At 39.7% G+C, this 25,945-nt stretch overlaps 1 protein-coding gene across 2 annotated transcripts in view; it reads right to left on the minus strand.

Annotated features, from left to right (window-relative positions):
• The window catches only part of LOC149819486 (polycomb group protein EMF2B-like), a 63,888-nt gene extending 39,135 nt beyond the window's left edge, over positions 1-24,753 (minus strand). For both annotated transcript variants that reach the window (XM_089984916.1, XM_089984915.1), the window contains exons 1-7: positions 24,589-24,753; positions 23,144-23,271; positions 11,481-11,649; positions 11,258-11,313; positions 3,758-3,872; positions 3,446-3,605; positions 3,289-3,357 (exon numbers count right to left, since the gene is read on the minus strand). In XM_089984916.1, the coding sequence (XP_089841042.1) occupies positions 3,289-3,357; positions 3,446-3,605; positions 3,758-3,872; positions 11,258-11,313; positions 11,481-11,649; positions 23,144-23,178 (604 nt within the window). In that variant the 5' untranslated portion in view covers positions 23,179-23,271; positions 24,589-24,753. The remainder of the gene's footprint in view (positions 1-3,288; positions 3,358-3,445; positions 3,606-3,757; positions 3,873-11,257; positions 11,314-11,480; positions 11,650-23,143; positions 23,272-24,588) is intronic.
• Positions 24,754-25,945: the final 1,192 nt, after the last annotated feature.

Consider the following 25,945-nt stretch of genomic DNA (forward strand, 5'->3'; position numbering starts at 1 on the left):
GAAGATTAGCACATGATTACCGTTAAGTAAACAATTAGAAAAGAAAAGGGTGGGAAGCCCAAGGATCGCATCCCTCATGGGTGTGTTAAGAAAGAGAGATTCTTAATTAATTGATTGATTATAACGATAGTGATGATGCTTAACCGGTAGATCTCCTTGAAGAAGTCGAAGCCTTGGTGGAGTTTATCCAAGGGGCTCTCCGGGGACGCAACTGTGGGGCCCACATGCTGTTGCAGCATGCTCGTTATCCCCCCGATCTTCTGAGCTGCCAAATCCTATGCTTGTTCTCAAGCACTCTCTCAATAGATTCTTTATATTTTTTATGTTGTCTCTCTTGCCCACAAGTGGCATTGTGTATGTGATTGTATCTTGACCCATAAGTGATCTCCATTTGTGTATATTGTGTTTGCCGATAAGAGGCATTTGCCATATTTCATTACAACTATGTCACATGGGTGCGGGTGCGGGGATTCAGCACTTCCAAAAAACCCAGGTGCGGGGGTGCGGCAGGGGCAAAAATGTATGTATATATATATATATATAATCCACTACTCAATATGTTCAAATTCAATTAGAACTATAGTTTTCTATAAAAAAAATGTACATGAACAAACAACATATTTCACGATTTCTGGTGTGAATGTTACCATCACTCTATGTCACATGGGTGCGGGTGCGGGTGCGGGGATTCGGCACTTCCAAAAAACCCGGGTGCGGGGGTGCGGCAGGGGCAAAAATGTCAATATATATAGGGGGTCGGGGTTCCCCTCCCTTACGAAAAAAAGATCAGCTGACCTGCTCGATTTTTTTTTAAAAAAGCATTTGTCTTTCAGCAGCTGACAGACAGCTGCTTTTAAAAAAAATTGAACAGCTGACAGCTGCTGTCAGCCAGCTGACAGAGCTGCTTTTTAAAAAAAAAAATCGAGCAGCTGACAGACAGCTGTTGTCAACAGATTTTTTTTTTTAAAAAAAATTCGCAGCATAGGGCAAATTTTTAAAAAAAATGGACCTAAATGATCCTGGGTGCGGTCAACGCACCCAGGATCGGGTTGACCGCACCCGCGTCGAGTCGCGTCGACGCGGGTGCGGCACCCTGCTAGCCGAATCCCTGTGACATAGCCATCACGGTATAATCATCTGGAAAAACCAATATCCAGTAAAGCATAGCACAGTACCATAGTGTATCTAAGAAAATAAGTTGTACAGGGATTAAATATGCAACACCCCTGGACCCACGTGTGCCAAAAATACCTACAAATTCCCTATGTTATAGAATATTCATAAACACGCATAGATTTCCCTTCTAATAATTAGGGGTGTGATCGGTTACAATCTATATTGCAAATCACAACATATGTTTTAATACTTAAAAAGATAACTCCTCGACATTTCATGTAGCATAAAATCTCATACTATCTCGACCAATATAACTCCTACTTGCATCCAAATGTACAACACCATTCATTACACAGTTATGATAGGATAAGCAAGTGAGAACAACTAATAAAACATATCCTTTGCTGTAATGCAGGTGTTGCAGACAGATTTTCGACCATGGATAAAAATGCAAACCCACAGTCATACACAATTATACTTTGAGATACAAAAGAGAACATCGATTAGTTGAGGCAAATCGCAAACATTTTTTCAATTTTAATTTAGGATAACTAAATTGCAGATTTCTATTCATGGATTTCATACAAGAAGAAAAAGAACGTTTTGTTGCCAGTACTCAGTCCGTGATTTCAATCTTCGAGTTTTTTTTTTGGTCCATAGCAGCCAAAATCCCCATATCTGCCGATTTGGGATTTACGGCAGCCCTTAAAACTCCTCTTTTGATTTGGGGTTCAAAGCAACCGAAACCCCTAAATCTGCCGATTTGGGGTTTTCGGCAGCCATTAAAACCCCTCTCATTTTCTTTCAAAATCCTTTATATTTGGGATGTGTTACAACCCATTGCAAACCTGAAACAAAATACACCCACAACAATCGTAGTAAACCCTACCTGTGAATCGCGGATTCCCAATTTCTTTCTGATTCCCTCTTTCAGCTACCGTGAATCCAAAGGAGTCCCCTCGCCATCGTGCTCGTGTGAGCCGTGTGCCTTTTCACCAAATGGTGCGAGAAAGAAAGGAAAACGAGAGGGAGAGAAGTAGGGAAAGGAAGATAACTAGTGAGAGAGACAGGTAACGAGTGAGAGAGGAAGAGGATAGGGGGTTTAGAAGAGTGCGTAAGAGAGGGGCGAAACAGAAGGGAGATGGGGGTCATGGAGAGTGGGGGTTGGTTACCCAAACACTCCAGCAGCTGCGCAACACCCCCTCCCTTTTCATAGGGCAATTTTTTTAAAAAAAAAAATCCAAAAAAATGGACCGAAATGACCCTGGGTGCGGTCAATGCACCCAGGGTCGGGTTGATCGCACCTGCATCGAGTCGCGTCGACGCGGGTGCGGCACCCTGCTAGCCGAATCCCTGTTACATAGCATTACAACTAGTGCTCTCTCTCTCTCTCTCTCTCTCTCTCTCTGTCATTAGAAGAAGAGGAGGAGAGGCCCAACCCTAATGGTATGCCCTCTCTTTCTCTCTTTTTTCCTCTTTCTTTTAATTCTTATTCCTCCTCTTCCTTTTTCTTCTTTCCCTGGCGAAACCAAAAAAAAAAGTTGGGTTGGGTCAGGGTAGGACCCGACCTGACCTGGACCAGCACGTACCTGTGCTGCATCCAGTACCAGCACCCGTGTTGAGCCGTGTCGACACGGGTATGGCTGCCAAACAGCCGTGTCTATGTGACATAGCTTCCGGCTAACAGCGACCTTCTAGGTTGATATTTGATACTGAAGGATCATCTAGCATGGATCTGGTTGGGCAAATCAAAGCAGACAAAGGCTGACAAACAGGGAGATCATTCCTGGAAAAATAAAGCCTTACACCAATCCTCAGTCAGAATGCACATGTTAGATACCTTAAACTTAAACATTAATGCAGCATATATTACCATTAACCTAAGAATTCAGTTGAACTGGTTTTAGTCAAAATTGTTATAGAACAAGCACCAGAACGTTCAACTTATCTATGCTGAGGGAAAATGGTAAGGTATGAGAGTTTACTACAAACAAAGAGCAACCAAATGTCTTATCCTAGAATTCAGATGCCTTTCTTATAGCACGCCAGATCACCATAACATAAAGCCAGACATCAGATGTGCCACCTTGGGAGGAAGCATGAAGTTAAAGCTCGTGTAGAAGGCACATTCAACAGTTAAGAGACCTTAAACAATTCATAATAGAATCTTACATGAAAGAAACGCAAAAGGAAAGTGATCTTTCAGCATGCTGTCATCCACAGATTGGTTTCTTGACTCGCCTACAGAGGACAACAGAAAATAGCTAGTTATCAAGAACGAATATGAACATTTATGTAGAAGAAAACATCAAGATAATTTAATTCATACCAAAAGTAACAAAAAGGATGGCGATGTTGAGGGTTTTAGCATCCATTGATAGTTTTCTAATCTCCGGAAGAATAAAACTGGCTTCTGTTTGACCTCTTCTTCCAAATTCACTACATGTGGTAATTGCACATGCCCGACTGATCCGATAATTCCCAGACTTCTGTAAGGTAGCTTCAACATTATCTCTTCATAATATGTGCCGGGTTTATGCATGCTTGCAGGTATACATATGTTGTACAATGTAAAAGAGCATAATGCATGCCCAGGTGTCCTTAGACATCAATAAGCAAGCAAAGACAAGAAAAGTCGCACCTCTGAAACAGAGATATCAGAAACAGGTGAAGCTATGAGTATAAGGAGGGGAAACAGGTTTTGTGGTTGTACACCATCAGAGACAAGCACAGGGATCGATATCGTCACTTGTATTCTACAAATTTAAGATAACAATGCAGTTAGATGAATCACATTTAAGCAGCAGATAAATAAATAAATAAGTTCGCAAACCACGAAACAAGCAACATTCAAGCATGATGGTAAAATTTTTTGATGCAGTCATTCTTTACCCACCAAGCTGGGCCTGGACCAATGTCACACATATACTCCATTTTTGCTCTTGTATCCACTTATACACTATTGTCACAAAGATAGGAATATGTATGTGTCCGTGACTTGTAAATGTGACACTGATTTCGCAAAATCTTGAAAAATGACACGGAAATACATATATACATATACAAAATAAAATGTCATAATTTAATATAAAACACAAGGTTGTTAAATGCGATGAGGCGAAGCGAGGCGTTGAGCCTGCGCTTCGCCTCTGAGGCGTACGCCTCAGGTACTGAGGCGTACGCCTCTCACAACTGGAATGGAAGTGAAGCGGTGGGAGGGGAGGCAGTAAGAGAAGGACCACCGCCCAGCTGGTACGGAAGCGAGGGATATGCCGGTCGTCCGGTGGTCGGAGAAGACTGAGCAGCAGCTGCAGCACAGCAACTCCGGTGGTCGGTGGTCACAACTGGTCGGAGGTTGATGAGGGGCGCATCATAGCAACGCCTCAGTACCTTGAGCGTGCGCCTCGCCTCTGAGGCGTACGCTTCAGGTACTGAGGCATACGCCTCTCACAACACTGATAAAACATTTTGCAGTGTTTACTTATTTGTTTTTTTGTATTGAGTACTTATTAAGTAGGTTTAGATGATTCCATTAAGTTTCAATTCTGGGAAGATTTAGAGGGATATCGTATGGAGAAAAGCTTTTCATCGGCGGTGACCTAAATGGACATGTAGGCATTAGTCGGGATAGATTTGAGAGCTTCCATGGAGGCTATGGTATAGGAGAAAAAAACGAAAGTGGAGAAAGGATTTTAGATTTTGGTTTGTCCTATGATATGATCTTAGCAAACACTTGGTTTAGGAAGAGGGAGTCTCACCTAGTAACATTTAAAAGTGGGGTTAATATGAGTCAGATAGATTTTTTCCTACTTAGAAAGAGAGATAGGGGGTTTTGCATCGATTGTAAGGTTATACCGGGAGAAAGTGTAGTTACACAACATAGAGTCTTAATTTTAGATCTTAGAATTTAAAAATGCCGCAAAAGGGATAGACATAGGATAGATCCTAGAATTAAGTGGTAGGCACTCAAAGGAGCTAAACAAAGAATGTTTGTAGAGCAGGTAGTTAAGGAAGTTGATTGGTGTACCGAGGAGGATTCAGAATCAATGTGGAATAAGATAGCGGGTTGCATGAGAAAGGTGGTTAAGGAGGTATTGGGTGAGCATAAAGGTGGTGCACTGCTAGGTAAGGATACATCATGGTGGAACGAGGATGTCAAACTAGTTATTAAGGTTAAAAGAGAGTGTTATAGGAATCTAAGTAAGAGTCGTGGTAATGAGAATTTGGAGAAGTATATGTTAGCAAAGGAAGCTAAAAAAGTAGTGTGAAACGCGAGGGATAAGGTCTATAAGGAGGTTTATGACAAGTTGGATACCAAAGAGGGCTAGAAGGATATTTACAGACTTGCAAAGAGGAGAGATAGAAAATCGAGGGATCTGGGTATGGTTAGATGTATCAAAGATGAAACGCAAAGAATTTAGTCAAAGATGAGGAGATTAAGGAGAGATGGAAAGATTATTTTGATAAGCTTTTTAACGGAAGTCATGCGCAGGATCTTGGAGACTTCTACATTCCTTTTCATGAGATGAATAGTGACTTTATGCGCAAGATTCAAAAAAAAGAAATTGCAGAGGCTTTGAAAAAAATGAAATCAAGAAAAGTAGTTGGCCCTGATGGTATACCTATCGAGGCTTGGAAATGCTTGGGTGAGGAAGGCTTAGAATGGTTGACAAATATTTTTAACAAGATTTGGCGGACAAATAAGATGCCTAATGAGTAGAGGAAGAGTACGTTGGTGCCCCTATATAAGAAAAGGGTGATATACAAGATTGCACAAACTATCGTGGTATAAAACTCATGAGTCATACTATGAAACTTTGGGAGAGGGTGATTGAGTATAGGTTGAGGAAGGTTGTCATGATATCGGAGAATCAATTTGGTTTTATGTCTGGAATATCAACTATGGAAGCTATACATCTTCTTAGACAACTTATTGAGAGATATAGAAAGGGGAACAAAGATTTGCATATGGTTTTTATTGATTTGGAGAAGGCATACGATAGAGTACCTAGGGATGTTCTTTGGTGGTCAATGATGAAGAAAGGCGTTTCTCTCAAGTACATTAGTATAATTAAAGATATGTACGACGGAGTAGTAACCAATATCCGCACTTGTGGAGGGGTGACAACCAATTTTCCTATAATATGTCCGCACTTGTGGAGGGGTGACAACCAATTTTCCTATAATGGTTGGGTTACATCAAGGATCTGCATTACGCCCTTTCCTATTTGCTATAATGATGGATGAGCTTACAAGATCAATTCAAGAAAATGTGTCGTGGTGTATGTTGTTTGCTGATGATATTGTTTTGAATGATGAGACTAGAGCTAGGGTTAATGCTAAGTTAGAATTATGAAAACAGACAATAGAAGTCAGAGGTTTTAAGTTGAGTAAGAGTAAGACAAAATATATGGAATGTCGGTTTAGTAAGCAACTAAGTAGCGATAAGAGTGTAGCGAAGCTTGGTGAGCGGAAAATACCGGTGGATGATTGTTTCAAATATTTGGGATCTATCATTCAAAAGAATGGAGAAATTGATGGAGATGTAAATCATAGGATAAAGGTTGGGTGGATGAAATGGAAAAGTGCAACTGGAGTGTTGTGCGATCGTAGAATGCCATTGCGGTTGAAAGGAAAGTTTTATAGGACGACAATTAGACCTGCTTTACTATATGGTAGGGAATGTTGGGCTGCCAAGAGACATCATATTCATAAAATGAGTGTAGCTGAGATGCGTATGCTTAGATGGATGTGTGGAAATACAATAAAAGATAAGATTCGAAATGGGGAGATATGTAAGGTAGGCGTTGCATCCATTGAAAATAAGGTGAGAGAGAATCGTTTACGGTGGTTTGGACATATTAGGCGAAGGCCTAATGATGCTCCAGCTAGAAGGATGGAGAAATGGGATAATATATTAGTTAAAAGAGGTCGGGGTAGGCCTAAGAAGACTTGGATGGAGATGATACGAAAGGATATGAATGCTTTGAACCTCACCAAGGACATGGCATTGGATAGAAATGATTGGAGGAGAAGGATTCATGTGGAAGACCCGAAATGATTTTCTTTTTTGGTTCATATCGCCGACCCCATTTTTTGGGGGGAATGAAGGCGTAGTTGTTGTTGTTGTATTAAGTACTTATTAAAATACTTTTATATTAATGATAAAATATTTTACATAGCCCACCTACAATGGCATTTTGTAATATTTATTGAGAAGAGAATCTCTCTCTCTCTCTCTCTCTCTCTCTCTCTCTCTCTCTCCACACAACAAATTTAATCTTGAGCTAACTAAGACACTAAGTCCAACATGTTTTTTACCATCTCACCCGTGTGTTGTGCATCAAAATGTGAAAATGTGTCAGACTTTGTGCCTGAGTGTATCATCCATGACACGAGGTCATTCAGGAGTGTCACTGTGACATAGCTTATACACTAGTCATTTTAAAAAACATCATGCAAATGGCCATATCCCCGTATCTACAGCTGCATGCATGTGACGTAGGCCTCAACCTATATATAATGAGGCATTTGCACAACCAATCAGGAGTGCCAAGTTTTTACATTTTTTAAATATTGCAGTCTTATATAAACTATATACACAACTTTAATAATATCATAAAAGAAAAAAGTGGGGCCATTGACCAGGGTCAAATCATGAATCATACATGGCATATATTATAGTCATTGGGTTGCTTTTCCTTGGAATAAATTCCCATCATTTTAACTTGCTCTATGTTTAGCCTTGCCATAACCTATCAAAGAATCATGGAATTACCAGACAGGTTAAAGTTCTTAATGGATCAGCATTTATCCACATTTATGATACTTAAAAAAGCAACCAACACGTTATTCTAGTTTACAACCACTATCAGTTCAGAAAACAGGAAACATCCTATGGCTAAAGTGTGCTAAAAACACACATAGGTTGTCCAAATGAATCAAAGAGCTCAGAAAAAAAAAAGGACCAAATACAGCAATGCCATCATAAATGGACCTATAAGAAATCATCAACAGATAGATGTTCAACTTCAAAGTATGCAACTGCAAGACTCAACTTGTAAAACCCGTAATTTTTAAGAATTATTAATAAATAAAGAACTCATTTTTTTTATCTTCAAATTAGAAATGTGTTTCTAGCTTTTGAATTTTATTTATTTATTTATTACATATTCATTTGTTCATTCAAGCCAATCAGGGTATAATTTGCATTTATAGAACTATTTTGGGCTATAAGTCCCTATATATATATATATATATATATATATATATATATATATATATATATATATATATATATATATATATATATATTTAAATATATTTTTGATGAAGTTTATAAATTATTGAAATATATTTGTGTGTTATTTGGCTCTTGGTAATGATTTATAGGGTAATTTATTATTTTTGGCTAATCTTGTTATAATTGACATTTTTTGAGTTTTTGGCATTTGTGATCGCACACGAAGGGTTCGTTGTATTGCTTGAGTAGCGGTCTTTGCGGACTTCGAAACTCCTCGGTCTTTTGAGTTTCGATTGATTGTTCTTCACATTATTAAGGTAAGATACCTTAAATGAACTTGTAGAGAGCATGTTTGTAAGCATGATGTTGTGAAACTAAATATTTAAATGAATTGCAAATATAAGTTATGCTCACACACTTCACTTAGTTATGGATATCTAAGACTCTTGTGATTGTAATTCGGAGATCATGCTTGTCATGATTTTAGTTAGCGAAATATGGAGTGTGTTTGTTGCAGGTACACCTGTGTGTGGGTTTGAATGCCTGTGCACTTATGAATGTATAATATATACGCAATGTGTGTCATCATACTTTGGTTTGCGCATTCTATGTTACTTTGTGTGTTTGTATAAATTTGATACATTGTGCACATATAACTACTATGGATATGTATAAGTCGTGTTCGATGCATAATGTGAATGTTATATATATTGTCTTGTCATATGATGGACTCATTTATTCTTGTATGGAAAAATGCTTGTGAATGTTATATATTGTGTTAAAGTTGTATATCTTGTTTGCTTAAGAAATATATGTGTATGATGTACGGTAGGATGGTCAATGAGATTTTGACCAACCCTTACACAATTATATCTAAGGTGATATATCGATTCATGTGGTAAAAAATGCATATGACTTTTATCGTGTGTGCAAATATCGAATTACGTAAAAGTTATGTATGTTGCGGTTTAGTTACTTCATATTATGAAATGTGCATGTTCACGTATGTATGCATAGAACTCATGTTTTATTTACGCATGCTTCGAGATTCAATTTACGAAGTGCAATGTTCTTTGTGACGATGATATGATGCGTAGGATAATATGCTTCTGTATGATATGATTTAAATACCACGTGAAATGAAATTATGAATGCATGCGATAAATGTTTAAGTTCAATAGTGAACTTTGGTTCATGAAGCCTTATTGGTTAAATGTGTGATTTTATAATTTGAATGGCATATGATGTGATGTTTTGATTGTATACATGCTTATGCCCGTGTTGATGGTTATCGACCCTGAGAGTGGTCAATTGTATTGATGCATGTATCACAATAGTTTTCACTAGATATGGCACCCGTTGAGGAACCGTTCCCAAGAGATTCTCTGTGAGGGTGTGCATGACCAGATCAGGTAATCCGGTTAGAGCGGTAAGTCTCTGTGAGAAAATGCATTGTCCAAGAGCGCGTAGCCTGTGAAGACGGTATATTCCTGTGAGGAAGTGCACTGTCCAAGAGCAGGTAGACCATCCGCCTAGGGCGGTAACTCCTTGTAAGGTCGTACATTTTCCAGACTAGATGATCCAGCGTGGATTTTATAAATCTTTATTATGAATAAATGAAATGTTACGATGAATAGTGATGATCTTTTGAGTTGATTGAGATAGTCAATTATGAATCTATAGCTTTGGTTTTTCTATTATAGCATGATTATATATTAAACTCAGATATGATAATCAGATCCTTATTGATTTTAGATCTTGATATGAGGTTATGATTGTGACGCTTATGTTAGCGTATAGGTGAATGACACATCATGCCTACAAATGACTAGTCTTGATTTATTAGGTGAATAATACATCACGCCTACATAGTTTCATTGCAAATTATTGTCTAAGTAAATATATCACACCTATGTATCATGATTGTTGTGTATCATGAATATCTAACTAAATTACTTATAAGGTATGTGCATATGTTTCACGTTGGAATGGTCAAATGTGATTTGACTTATTGTTTATAAGAATTATGAATACATATGAAAATGATGCAATGATCTGAATGTCTTATATATATATATATGCAATGACTTGTATAACTTGAATGCATACACATTATGCTTTATTATATGAGTTAAGGTTGAATAGAATATTAAGTGATGAAATGTTTTATGTTCGAATGCTTGAAATGAATGACTCATAGGACGTTGTTCCCTTGACTATCACTTGACGATGAATGAATAATATATTTTTACCTTTAAATGCATGATATGTTTTCTTTAAGTTTGAGTTTGGGTTGCTTTGCCAGACTTTAGCGAGTCTAGCTCCGTTTTATGGGAGACAGGTAATGCAGGTAAAGTATGATGAGTAGTTGGAGCGAAAGGTTGGTCGAGTTGCATCCTCGAGGGTCCACTCTTACCTTGCGATCTTGGTATTCATAATTTTTTTTCATTTTAAGTACTTGATCATGTAGAGACTGAAATATTTTTTCATACTCTGATTTGAAATGAAATTAAAACTCTTCATATTTCAGTCTTATATTGTACGTGGTTCGAAATGTGTATATTCCGTACATTTTGATTTGATTATTATCTTTAGTGTAACCGTGCCCAAAGTGTTAACCGTCTTTAAAAATCGTTTCCGCGTTATAAGATCTGATTTACTTATACTTATCAAAAAAAAATAGTCTCAAAATTTCACTATTTGAATTATAATTAAGGTTAAAAAAATTTTGCCGTTACACAACTTTCCATGCAATACCCGGCAGTCATGCATTAGCATTAAAGCATGGTGGAACATTAAATGCAGAAGCATCAAGAGCACATTAAAAATGTCAAATGATCACATAAAATAATACAGTTAAGATGAGCATAAACGAATGGACAAAGAAGAGGATATTACCTTTTTTTGCGCTTTGCTTGTATCTTGTAATGCAAACAGCGCTGAAGAAATGATGGCTGAAGCACAAAGAAATTACCCTTAGACTGTTCTCTTTTTATCATTTAGATACTCATAGCATGACAAACTACTCTTGACAATTAAATCAGTACAAAAAGGGAACTGGGGAAGTGTGCCACAAACACAAGACAGATGATCAGCTTCCAAAGAAAAAGGAAACCCTTACATGCCGCAATGCTCGACGCTGAAGAATATTATATAGCTCCACAGGTTTGCAGTAAACTGAGAGACTTTCTTCAGCTGCGGCAGCCTCTTCTGCAGACAAATGGACCCGAGAATCTTGACGACACATTTGTTCTACAGTTCTAGGATGGCTACAATTACATCCAAGATTCCTGCACCATGTGCACAAAGAACAGCATAAATCAGATACAAACTCTAGTTTGAACAAACAAGTTTACGAAGTTTGCACATAGACAAGCATAGAAATCTTCAATAAAAGGCTCACAAATTTTGCCAAATTCCATTTAATTTGAGCATGGGGAACTCCATGAAGGAATGACAGACAACTCTTGACACTGGCATGTTTACCTTTTTGCCATATTAATTGCGCAAAAACATGTTAGTTTGAGACTACTGCATATAGCACTTCATCAACTCATTCCAGACCTCTTTTGTAGTACTAAGATTGACAGCTTATGCAAGAAGGCCCTCTGAGAGTGTCAAGTTCAACCATCCAAAGAGTCCATCATGTTAAAATAGGATTATATATTATTTATTTATACATCAGGGGTATTTTGGTCATTTTCTCTATTGTAATAGGGACAGCCTAGTAGAGGTTGTTTTGAATCTTTTTGCTTTTTTATTTTGCTGTTTTTCTATTTTTTGTTTTTTGTTTTTTGTTTTTTGTTTTTTGTTTTTCAATCAATATGACTGTTGGGGGCAGTCCAACTAGCTGTTGGACCGTGGACTGTTCCCAACAGTCATATTTATGACTGTTGGAGAATGTCCAACAGCTAATTGGACTGCCTTCCTTTCTTGTTACTTGGCTCTATAAATAGGATCATTCTCTCTATTGTAATGCATGTTTGTCTATGCATTTTGTGAATTAATACAATCATATTTTTTACTTTTGGCACTCTTGTGAAGTGTTATTGTGAATCTCCTTTGTGAGAGTGTATTTGGTCCATTAGTGACCACTTTGTGTTTGTGATTTTTTGTAGCCCTTAGTGGCCATCTATTGTAGTTTTGCTTATTTCATTTCATGGTATCAGAGCCTTGGGATCTTGTAATTTGAAATTTTTTTATTAAGCTTCTTTCTTGGTGGTGATCATCCTCTTCTCCTAGAAGACTTATCTCCTTGATTGTGAACATGAGTGAACGAGAGTTTTTTGTCATCTCCTTCAAGTTTAATGAGAACTATTTGATGTGGTCAACCGCCATGAAAAATCACATCAAAGGGAAGAGGTTATCGAGTTTTGTTAGTGGATCTAATTTCGAAACTCAATTGAAACTAACCAGAAAAGGAGATCAAGTTAAAGCACTCGTCGTTGAAAAAAAGGAGCATGCCTTGAAAGATTATCAAGTTAGCGGATTGAGAAACAACAAATGCTCAAATCCTTTCATGATTTATGAATAGCATGAAACTCAAAATCGTCACCAACATTATCAAATTCAAGAAAGCATGTGACGCATGAGTCTTCCTTAAGAGTACATTCTTTCAAAGAGATATGACTCGTCTATATTTTCTCCAAGAAAAGGTATGTACTACCAAACAAGGAGATAAAAGTGTTGGAGGCTACTATGGTTTCTTATCTCCTATATGGGATGAACTAGCCATGCTTGAACCCAAGTGGGAAGGATCGACACTAGAAATAAGACAAAAACAACTTAAACAAGAAAACCTTCTCTCTTTCTTGTATGGTCTTAAACTAAAATTTGAGAAAGTACGATCATTTCTTCTTCATAGTGTAGTGAAATCCAGAACTTTCCACACTCCTCAAACAAGAAGCAAATACAAACCCACACATACGGGCAAAAGGCACAATAGCCACTTAGGGGCTTTAGAGAATCACAACATAAAAAATTAGATTTTTATTGAGCACAAAATGCATTGATTTACAAGGGGTTTAAGTGCCATATTTATAGGCAAAAGGGGAGTGAGAAGCTCCCCAAAATATGGTTGTTGGAGCTCTCAATGGCTAGATTTCTAGCCGTTGGGGAGCCCCAACAGCTATAATGTTGTTATATTGTCAAGAACATAAATGCCCTTGACAATATAATATATTACAAAAGGAAATAAAAAAAGGCCCTAATGGGCGATACCTATTACAAGAATTTACATTGATCAAAAGACCGATTTAAGACCAATATCAAAACCTTTCACTCTGATTTAGGAGGAAAATTCCTCTCAAATAAATTTCAAAACTTTTTGAAAACTCATGGCATTGTACACCAAACCTTTTGTCATAGAACCCCTCAACAAAATAGAGTTGTTGAAAGAAAGCATTGTCATATTATTGAAACAACTAGAACCTTGCTTATTTCAAAAGTTCCAAAATTGGGCCGATGCCACTCTCACCGCCTTCTAAAAATTTTAGAAAATAAATCTCCAATTGAAAAACTTTTTAAAATTAACCCAAATTTAGAAAGATTAAGGGTTTTTGGATGAAAATGTTTTCTTCTTCTTGAAAAATATGACAAACTCTCCCCCAAAGCTATGAATGTGTGTTTCTTAAATATATCGATAATAAAAAAGGCTATCGATGTTATGACTTAAAGAATGATAAGTTTTATGTTTCTAGAAATGTCACTTTTCTTAAAAACAAAAAAGGATTTAATCTTCAAGAATCTAAGGATGAATCTGAATATGCTTTCTGATTTGATTTATTGCCTAATCAAAATAACAATGTTGAAATTGATGCTTCTAGTGAGCATGTTGATGATGTTTATGAGAATGTAAAGTTGCACAATGATCAAAGTGTTGTTAGAGAACCTACTCATGAAATTCTACATTATACAAGGCCAAATGATGGGGAGCATCCATGTGCACCTGATAAATATAGTCAAACACTTGAAATAGAGGAACCTAGTTTTAAGAGAACTCAACATCCCTTTAGAGCCCCAACTAGGTTTGTGTCCTATGAATTATTTTCTCCCAATTATAGGATGTGTCTTTTAGCTATTCATTCACGCCATGAGCCATCAAGATATAGGGAAGCCAAAGTCACAAAAAAGTGGGTCGATGGTATGAACTTAGAATTAGAGGCATTACATAAAGCCAATACTTGAAAAATTCAACATCTCCTAACAGAAAGAAGACTATAGGATGTAGGGTGGGTTTTTAAAATTAAAACAAAGAGTGATGGATCACTAGAAAGATGCAAAGTTAGGTTAGTTGTGAAAGGTTATAACTAGAAATACGGTATAGATTATGAGACCTTTGCCCCAATAGCTCATATGACCATTGTTAAGACTCTAGTTGTTGTAGCATCCATTAGAAATTAGCATATATACCAATTAGATGTTAAGAATGTCTTTCTAAATGGTAACTTAAACGAAGAAACATGTATGAATCCTCCCCCTGGTCAAAGTATTGAGAAAAGTATGGTTCTCCGCCTTCATAAAGCATTATATGGGCTTAAACAAACCCCTAAAAGCATGGTATGATAGGTTCAATAGAGATGTTAGATCTTGGTTTTAAACCATATTACATGACATTGTACTTTTTGTAAGATCTATAGGTTATACGCTCTTCATTTTGCTCTTGTATGTTGATGATATGATCATCAATGGGAATGATAAGAAATTAATTAAAGAAATTAAATTTATACTTAAGAAAAAAAATTATATGATTGACATTGGTTTCTTGAGATATTTTTTAGGTATTAAAGTAGCTTATTAGCCAAGATGGTACATCTTATCTTAGATAAAGTTTGCAACTGATATAGTTGCACGTTCAAGAATCACAGATAAAAAACATGTTGATACTCCAGAAGTGATCAACGCCAAAATGAGAGCTAAAGATGGAGTCTTGTTGGATGATCCAACTCTTTATAAACAACTTATTGGATCACTAACGTATTTGTCTATCACTAAACTAGATATTGTGCATGTAGTGCATACTGCAAGTCAATTTCAACATGCACCAACTTTGGTCCATAAGACTTGTATTGAAAATAGTTTGATACATTAAAAATACTATATTTAAAGAGTTATTCTTATCTTTTTTTTATCATTAAATCTTATTGCATTTACTGACTTTGATTGAGGAGATTTCAATAATCGACACTCAACGGGTTTTTGTGTGTTCTTAGGTGATTCCCTTATATCCTGGAGATGTAAAAAGTAACATAAGATATTGTTGTCCTCCACGGAAGCCGAATACATGGCAATGGCTACAACAACAACCGAGATCGTGTGGCTGAGGTCGTTGCTTATAGATATGAGAGTAGATGTCTTGGAACCTTCAAAACTATGAATGATAACAAAAGTGTCATATATATCCAGCAATCATACATTTCATGAACAAACATAGCACATCGAAATGGATTTCCACTACGTTCGGGAAAAATACTTTAAGGGGACTATTGATTTGCCATATCTACCATATGAATTTCAGATCGCAGATTTCTTCACCAAAGCACTTCATTTACCATGTTTTCTTTTCCTTAACAAACTTTTGGTAATCTCACCGCAACTTTGAGGGAGAGTGTTAAAATATGATTATATATATCAGAGGTATTTTGGTCATTTTATCTATTGTAATAGAGACAACCTAGTAGAGGATATTTTGTTTCTTTTGGATTTTTTATTTTGCTATTTTTTTTGTTTTTTGTTTTTTGTTTTTTGTTTTTTGTTTTTTGTTTTTTGTTTTTTGTTTTTTGTTTTTTGTTTTTAATACAGTGCATGAATGGACCCGGATCCATACAACGTGTGACCCACGCCGGGGACCGGATCTACACTCTGGGGATCGGACCCAAGCAGCGGGTCCAATTCCAGATCATGAGCCTAGAGAGTACTGGATGGACAGCTCCAGATCCAGCAACACACCGAAGCGGCATCGGGTCCGGGACCGGACCCGATACACGGATCCAGCCAAAACCCTTTAAAACCCCTCTAGGGTTTTATGCGCAGGGTAGAGAATATTCAACATTAGCAGCAGTCGTATTTGTTTTTTTTATCAGCAGCTTTTCTTTTTTCCTATTCCTTGTTTTTTTTTCCTTTGCATTATTTTATTTCAGTTTGTCATTTGATTCGTTGTCATTTGATTCGTTGCTACTTGTTCCTCTTAAATTACCTTTGCAATAAAAGCAAGACCAGCCTTACCGATTATTGGTGGGGGTCTCTTTTCTAAATCTGTGCATCACACGATCTGGAAGGATCAGTCTTCACGTTTCAGTCGACTGGTGTTTCACGGTCGATTCCTCCACTGCATCAAAGTGGTATCAAAGTCAGCGCCTTTCCCCTCGTCAGCAAGATGGTTTCAGAGGTGAGTAGCGATCCAGCGACGAAAATCGAGCAAAAGGATGCTGGCAACACAGACCCAATGCTGTGGATGATGGAGATGATGACGAAGATGCAGGAAAACGTGTTGCGTATCAGCCAGAACGTGGCAAGCATATCACGGCGACTTGATGGGGTTGAAGGACGAGTCACTGCCCTTGAGTCGTCGGTGGAGCCAGGTGCAACCTCACGGCAAAGGATGGGGGTTGAGTTGGAGGTCGTAGCAGGCGCGGAAGCAGTCCAGCCGACGCCTTTTCAGCCCGACTGCGTTGTTGTCCCGCAACCAGCATTCCCCCCCCCCTCTCCCGGGTTCGACAGCAGCGGCGTCACACGCGGTTGGTACCCTCCAGCTGAACCAGGAAAATAGGGCAGGGCAGCCCCACGTCGCGGGGTGCAATACTGCCCTTGCCTCGAGTCACGGGGGTTGCCGCAGGTAGGGCTGGGCCTGCAGGACCCCAGCGTCACGTCGGGTCCTGTCGCAGGCCTGGGTCCGTGGTTTCCACCACTCGTAAGGGCTGTGTCGCAGGTTGGGCCAGGACCGCAGGGCCCCAGCATCATGTTGGGTCCAGCCCCAGGCCTGGGCTCGTGGCAGCGATATGCGGGGACTGCGTCGCAGATCGGGTCGGGTCTACAGGACCCCAGCATCACGCTGGGTCCTATTCCAGGCCTGAGTTTATCAACCCGACCCGGTAAGGATCCTCTCTGCCCTCCTGATCCCGTGCGAGGAGGCCCCGTGGCAGCATATCCGCGAGCGGGAGCAGGTGGGCCTCTTGGGATTGGGTCGAACCCAAGAGGGTCTGGTGCACTATTCACCTCAACAGGACACAGACCCAGTTCATTGGGACCATCTGTTGGGTCTCAGGGAGCGGGTTTGGGTCTCGAACCCCTTCACCCGACCTACCCAGTTGGGTTCGGTTCGGGGACTGCCCCAAACCAGGTCCAACCTATTACTTTTGAGCCCCAAAATAGATCCAATGTCGAACCATACTCGTATCGGACCCGGACAGAGCTCCAGTTTGGATTTGAGCCAGGTCAAAACCAAACCCATAATCATATGGATCGCGGATCGAGTTCAAACCAAGCCTCTTATCCCCACAACTCAATACTCGATCCAACCTATCCACATCTGGGTCCGACGAGTAGTTTAAGAATAGACCCGATCCACATCCCATCAAGCGAATCAACCCAACAATATACCAACCAGACCCTGTACCCAAACCCGAACCAACCCATCAACCCAACCCCGATCCAGAATCCAATACCGTATTCGACCCAACTCCAATATCCTAACCCAAACCCATATTATGTCATTCCTACCCACCTAGAACCCGAGACCCATCCACCTTAACTTGGACCTCCTGTCATCCTGGTGCCCCAACATCGGCCACAGTTGTCTCCCGCCCACGGCACAGCCAGACCAAGGCAGATTCAGCAGGGACCGGCGCGACCTGAGCTCTGACCACACGTCGTCAGTGTACAACAGCACCAGCAGCCAGGCGAGCAAAACCGGGATGATGGAGCAGTGTGGAACGATGAAAATTTTTGGAACGAGTACCCCGCAGGCATGGTAGAGGCATGTCAGCAGAGAGCACCAGAGCGCCCCTTCACGTACGGGGTGAAGTTGGAGCTTCTAGAGTTCGCAGGTCGGTTCGATGGGGAGCAGTTCTTCGATTGGTCATATGTCGTCTAGTTCTTCTTCGACTACCACGAGGTCGTCGAGCACCGTCGTGTCTCCCTAGCCTCTACCCGGTTGAGAGGCCTAACACAGACATGGTGGGTTGAGCTGCAGAGGTCGAGGGAGCGAGAGGGATTAGGGCACGTACAGACTTGGGAAGAGATGCAGCGGTTGATGCAATCTAAGTTCGTGCCGTCAGATCACGCCGAGAGAGCCTACAAGGAGTACCTGACCCTGCGTCAAGGCACCAATACTGTGGTGGATTACACCGTTGAGTTCCATCGTCTTTCCCTATGAGTGCAGATCGAAGAGACCGCCCGCCAGCAGGTCACGAGGTATATTTCCGGTCTACGTCCTGCTATTTCTGACGACTTCAATTGCATCACAGTCGAGTCATTGGATCAGGCAAGTAGTTATGCCATGAATGTGGAGGAGAAACTGAAAAGGAGGCAAGAACATAGGACATCCCGTAGTGATCAGTCCAGTCAACCCAAGTCGAGTTTCTCAACCAGGGGAGCGAGCTCCCCTAGGAAAGAAGACTCAAAGTCCACCCCAGGAGTCGACCCTAGCAAACTCGATCAGTCTGGACCCACGTACCACACCAGATCCAAGGGTAAGCCGAGTGAGTTATTGAGTCTGCGTCTGATAGTGAGAGCGAGGGTGAGTCGCCTGTTGAAGGAGATGATGGGATGAAAGTCGTAGAGTTCGATGGTAGCATCGAAAATTTGTTAACCATTCGTCATGTTTTGACTACATCCCGAGAGTCAGCACCGACAAACTGGTTGCGTAATAATATTTTTAGAACCCGATGCAACTGTGAGGGGCGGGCGTGTGATGTTATTATTGATACCGGGGCGTGCGAGAATATGGTGTTCGAAAGTGTTGTGTCCACCTTGAACCTAAAAACGAAAAAACTGTCACAACCTTATAAGATGGCATGGTTCAAGAAAGGGAACGAAGTACCTATCACCTTGAGGTGTCTGGTCCGGTTCTTCATGGGAGAGCATTACCACGATGAACTGTGGTGTGATGTAGCCCCTATGAATGCGTGTCACATCCTACTGGGACGCCCTTGGCAGTTTGACCGTAAGACCACCCATGATGGCCATAGGAACACGTACATATTTGTCTTTAAGGGGCATAAGATAGTTCTTCTTCCCACCAAGGAGGTCGGGTTTTCCCAGATCGCGGGCCTGTTAGACCGATCTTACCTCCTTGAACTGCCCGAAGATTGGCACCATTCTCCTATATATACTGTGTTTGATCTACTTGCTTATTGTGGAGATAACAAGTCGTTAGAGCCGACTTTTCCCAACCAGGGGAGAATGATGCAGAGCAGGAATGGACCCGGATCCATACAACGTGACCCACGCCGGGGACCGGATCTACACTCTGGGGATCGGACCCAAGCAGCGGGTCCAATTCCAGATCATGAGCCTAGAGAGTATGGAACGGACAGCTCCAGATCCAGCAACACACCAGAGCGGCATCGGGTCCAGGACCGGACCCGATACCCGGATCCAGCCAAAAGCCTTTAAAACCCCTCTAGGGTTTTGTGCGCAGGACAGAGAATATTCAACATTAGCAGCAGCCGTATTTGTTTTTTTTTTTATCAGCAGCTTTTCTTTTTTCCTATTCCTTGTTTTTTTTTTCCTTTGCATTATTTTATTTCAGTTTGTCATTCGATTCGTTGCTACTTGTTCATCTTAAATTACCTTTGCAATAAAAGCAAGACCAGCCTTACCGATTGTCGGTGGGGGTCTCTTCTCTAAATCTGTGCATCACACGATCTGGAAGGATCAGTCTTCACGTTTCAGTCGACTGGTGTTTCACGGCCAATTCCTCCACTGCAACAGTTTTTCAATCAATATGACAGTTGGGGCATTCCAACTAGTTGTTGGAGTGTGGACTGCTGTGTCCAGGTCAGGTACCATCACATGGCACATTTTTTGTGCCTTAGACACCTGATTGCCCTCGATCAAGTCATGGTCCCCACACCTAACAGGCCCTACCCTCAAGATGGAGGATGATCATGTTCGGAAGGCACAAAAAATTGTGCTATGTGATGGCACCTGATCTTTTCACATGGATTGTTCCCAACAGTCATATTTAAGACTGTTGGGGCAGTCCAACTAGTTGTTGGACTGACTGTTCCCAACAGTCATATTTATGACTGTTGGAGAAAGTCCAAGAGCTAGTTGGACTGCCTCCCTTTGTTGTTGCTTGACTCTACAAATAGGGTCATTCTCTCTATTGTAATGTATGCTTCTCTAAGCATTTTGTGAATTAACACAATCATATTTTTTACTTTTGGCTCTCTTGTGAAGTGTGATTGTGTATCTCCTTTGCAAGAGTGTATTTGGTCCATTAGTGACCACTGTGTGTTGGTGATTTCTTGTACCCCTAGTGGCCATCTATTGTAGTTTTGCTTATTTCATTTCACATCCTTGGTCAGCTAATATTCATAAAGGGGTCTAGGAACCGACATATTCCTCTTGTTGGCTCCATCACCTTCCTCCTTCACAATGTGTTCCAGTGGGTGATCAAGAGCCACCAACATGCCTGTGGTGTATTATGTGCCTAATGTATGGAATCGCAATGCCTTTTCACAGTATATACAGCAAGTTTGATGGGAACCTTCAGAAAAGACATGTTTGGCATGGTTGTGTTAGGAACAACAGAAACCAAAGAAGAAAATCTAGAAGAAGAGGATTTTGTCCTTTGATTCAAGGAAGGAAAAGGCAGATCTTAAAGAAACTAGAAGGGCTGGTTTTAAAAGTAGCTACTCTGTCTACCCTTCTTTTTATTTTTTACGAAGACAAACCTGAGAATAAAAGCAGCATGGAAGTCATAGTAGTTAATAGCTATATGATTCTGCACTATACGGGGGCACAAACACCAATGCAATCAATATCAGCCCAAAATAGATATTCTTTGAAATTGGATATGAAACCCGCAAGAAAAACTTAATAAAGACTTTCCAAATCTGTGATAAGAAATAAAGAAAACTCAGACTTTAAAGTAGGTGTGAAATGATATATAAGAAAGAAACTCTGTGAAAGAGAACTAAGATAGGTAAGAATAGGAAGCACAGTCAAGACAGATTTAGAACAAGTTAAGAAACTGAAATGCAATCAAAACAAGACTGGGAAAAAGTAGAAGAACGAGGGATGACAGAAGCAACTCAGGTAAAAAAGAGGTAAAAAGAAGATGGAAAAGGATTAGCAAAATAAAAAAGAAGAAAGATTGTGAAGGGTATGAAAGAAGAAGAAAGATTGAGAAGGAGAACAATAAAGAGAAGATTAGAAGGAGGGAAAGGCTGACAGTGCCTCTTTTGTTTCAGCACAGTTAAACTTCAACAGGTGTGTTTGATACTGCAGTCCGGCCAGGTCATCCCACTGGGTCTGATACCATGCAAGTTAATGGTATCAATCATTGACATGAAGAAGGAGAGGAATAGCAGTTGTGTTGAGAAGTCTTGGATCCCAATGCTTCATCACTAGTGAGGAGATGAACCATAAAATTATATTATATATTGGCTGCCCAAATGAGGCTAAACGAATTACAATTACAGTAAGAAAAAATTACAAGCATGCCACTAGTGAGGAGCTGTGTTGAGGAAGTCTTGAACCCTAGTGCTTCATCACTAGTGAGGAGCTGAACCATAAAATTCTATTGTACATTGGCTGCCCAAATGAGGCTAAACAAATTACAATTACATTAAGAAATAATTACAAGCATGCCACTAGTGAGGAGCTGTGTTGAGGAAGTCTTGAACCCTAGTGCTTCATCACTAGTGAGGAGCTGAACCATAAAATTCTATTGTACATTGGCTGCCCAAATGAGGGTAAACAAATTACAATTACATTAAGAAATAATTACAAACAAGCCACCTTGGTAACATCAAGAGCAAATTTGAAAATATCACAAGAATAAAACAATAATAAAGAAAAACCACAAAGATAACACTGACAAATATTGACATGGACTAACAGAGGACTCCTCTGGATCCATTTTGATATTTGGATTTAATTTGGACACTGAATCTATCTCAGGCCTACATTAGACTTGGGGTTTCTTTTCCTAAAAATACTAGTTATAGAGGCTTTTAGAAGGGTTCAAACGTTGGATTGATTATTTACAATTATTTACTGTGTTTTCTGCCAATTTTCTTTGATTTTCAATAGATCATAGATCAGTGTATAGTAATCTAAGTTTTCACAATCCCGCTTTGGGCCATCAGTGTAATGTTACCATATGCTTTCTGCAGCATTGACTTAGGTTATGCTGAAGGCCCATCCACCTTATTCTTTTCTTCCTGTTGTTAAACCTTTTATTTATGTTCTTTTTTTCCCTAAGCTATGTTGGATTAGTCCCAAAAAATGTGCTATACTAAGGGTAGTTAATGACATAAAGAACCACGTGAGTTGATAAGCATATCAAGGAGCTCTTTACATTTGCTATTGTGGATGAGGAACAATAAATGCAATAAAAAGTGCAGTGTAAAGAGAAAAAAAGCAAAAAAATAAAAAATAAAAAATGAAGGCGATCCACACTAAGTGGGTAATAGATGTAAGTTAATCAAGCCATTGACAATTAAAATTGTTTAATAAAGCGGAAACCACAATAAAGTCTCAAATAATATCACAGTGAAAGCATGAGATAACTCCAATTGAAAGAAAGTAGCGACTACAAAGAAAGGAATATACGTTGTTTCACGAACCACCAAGGGTAGGCCAGGCATTTTGACACAAGAGATTCCAGACACAAGATAAACTCATAGCTCCAACAAGCCTCCCGAGAATTCAGCCACTAGCAGGTGAACGGCAAAAACTACCTGCATCAAAACTACAAAATTTTTAACATATTTCCAATGAAACAAAAGAGTTACCCGAGCTGAACACAGCCAACTATAACTACATAGTTATCAAAACATTAACAATCATTAGCAACATAAGGGTTAGACACAAAAGAAAAAAAAAACTAATCACTGCCACAGCCCTTGATTTAGCGAGTGTTAAAGGAAGCACCCACAGAATATGTGCAGCAACATGCATTATAAACAACAATAATGGATTCAATAAGAAGCAAAACAACATTTTATGATTTTAACTATAGACATCTAGATGCTGCTCCCAAAGCATACAGCACTTTTAACTTATGTTTATAGGGGTGTCCTCCAAGCTCTTCATTTGCATCATCACCTTCTTTCTGTAGTCTGATTGGTTTATAGCCTATACGCAATCACTCACTCTTCATTCTACTTACCTCTGACCTTTTTTCTTTTTTGACTAATGAAGGTGAGCCTTTGATCAAGTTAGTTATTTTGCTTATTGACATTATTACCATGGTGGTTCCAAAGATAAATGCCTATTTAAAACACCTTTGCCTCAAGTTGATGCTGATATACTGCATCATGTCAATTAGATGAAATACTAAAATGTGAATGACGGCATAACTATCAGTAAAAATGACACATTGTGCACATCCAATTGTTAGCTCTCCCACTGGTTCCAACTTTAGAGACCAATTCATTAATCTTCTCTCTTTTTTCACTATTCTTTTGTTTTGTTATTGTTCCATTTGACATGTTCCTAGACAACAATAAACCCCAATATTTGAAAGGCCCAGCACTAAAAGTAAAGAGAGATAAACCTAGGCAAAAGAACACGAGAAAAAGAAAACCATTAACCTTGGCAAAAACAAAACTTGGAGCTCTTTCTCAGTACTACAAAAACATGAAATTTGCAAAACCCACATCAAAAGGAGCATCGGCTCCAATTGGTAATCCAATAGGCACCAAATAACAAAATAAAAAACCCCAAGTCATCCCCAAATATCACCGATTCTGGACCAAAAAAAGTTAAACAAGTGACGATCAACGCCAGGGCTGCCACTAAAAAACCCGTTAAAACTTGACGACTATCAAGCAACCAAACAGAAACCTAATAAACAAAATTGTGCGGAGAAAATTCGAAAATCATCGCTAAACCCCCACAAAAACAAAAACAAAACGAGTTAATATGATACACATTAAGAATCTAAAGAGAAAGCAGCGAGTAAAACGGATACAAAATTGCGATTATAATCAAATAATTAAGTCAAAGGAAGAAAACAACCGAGGAAGGAGGAGGATGAGAAGGAAAAGCCGCACCTTTGCCCTAGCTCGCGATTGGGAGTGTTCACATTTTGCGGAATGTCGGAAAGAGGATGAAATTTGGGGATTTAGTCACGCCTCCCTATTTATGTCACAGAAAGAGAGGGCCGCACCTCGAAACCCGCCGTTCAATAAGCTCTCCTTCTCTCACTTCATAGGCACTGATTGCGTGAGCCCTTTGCTCGTTTATCTTAGAAGCAGTGAAGTTTAAAACCGTTAATCTTTCTAGAACCGACGGACACAAAATTTTCCCGAGATCGACGTTCGAGAAATAAGACGGTTAGGTTTTCTGAAAAGATCGACGGTCAAAAACGCCTCGCAAAGAGCGCATTGTTTGTGCGTACTTCGTGTCTGCTTTTGGTGGACCGCACGTGTGGTTGCAGGTATTCAGCTGTGAGTCCGGGTCGGGTCCAAGCGTGAGGGACCTTTCTTGGGTCTCGGTCTGTTCTGGCAAATTCACCGGGCCCAGCCCCGTTTCAGAGCAATATGGATATAAACCGAATTCAACCTTTTCGCAGGTGCCCGTTTCAGAACAATATGGATATAAACCGAATTCAACCTTTTTGCAGGTGCCCGTTTCAGAACAATATGGATATAAACCGAATTCAACCTTTTCGCAGGTGCCTGTTTCAGAACAATATGGATATAAACCGAATTCAACCTTTTTGCAGGTGCCCGTTTCAGAACAATATGGATATAAACCGAATTCAACCTTTTTGCAGGTGCCCGTTTCAGAACAATATGGATATAAACCGAATTCAACCTTTTCGCAGGTGGCATGGTTAGGGATGTCAATGAATCGGATTTGGATAAGATATCCAGTCAACTTTAAATCTAAGTGAACGAAATCCAATCTGATGGATAATCCAACCCGATTATATACGATACGACGGATACGTATTTGATTAAGCAATGGAAACTCGATCCAGGCACTATTTCTTTTTTCCATCTTACTCTGAATAGGAAACTGGTTTCTAATCGATCAGACCCGATTAAGTGGTACAGCAACGCCGCCTGGATCTGAACTAAATCTGACTTGAACATTGCTCTTTTAGAAGGGCTCCATACACCTGGCTAGGTGGAAGCAGATCAGATCGTGCTGAACATGAGCTTTTTTTTGCTCATGCCAACATCGTGGCTGTGCCTGTTTTATATTTTGAAAAGTAAAAAAGTTAATAGAACAGTTATATGCTACGTGGCATTCAACGGTGTAGGCATGAGCAAAAAGCTCATGTTCAACATGACCTGATGTGCTTCCCGGGCTAGGTTGGTTGGCTCACCGTGTTCAAGTTCAATGAAGTTAAACTTAATGTAGGGATGGCAGTGGATCGGGGCGGGGTGGGCCATCTCAAAA

This window comes from Nuphar pumila, chromosome 13 (genome assembly GCF_984573655.1).
Source record: "Nuphar pumila chromosome 13, dmNupPumi1.hap1.1, whole genome shotgun sequence".
NCBI lineage: Eukaryota > Viridiplantae > Streptophyta > Magnoliopsida > Nymphaeales > Nymphaeaceae > Nuphar > Nuphar pumila.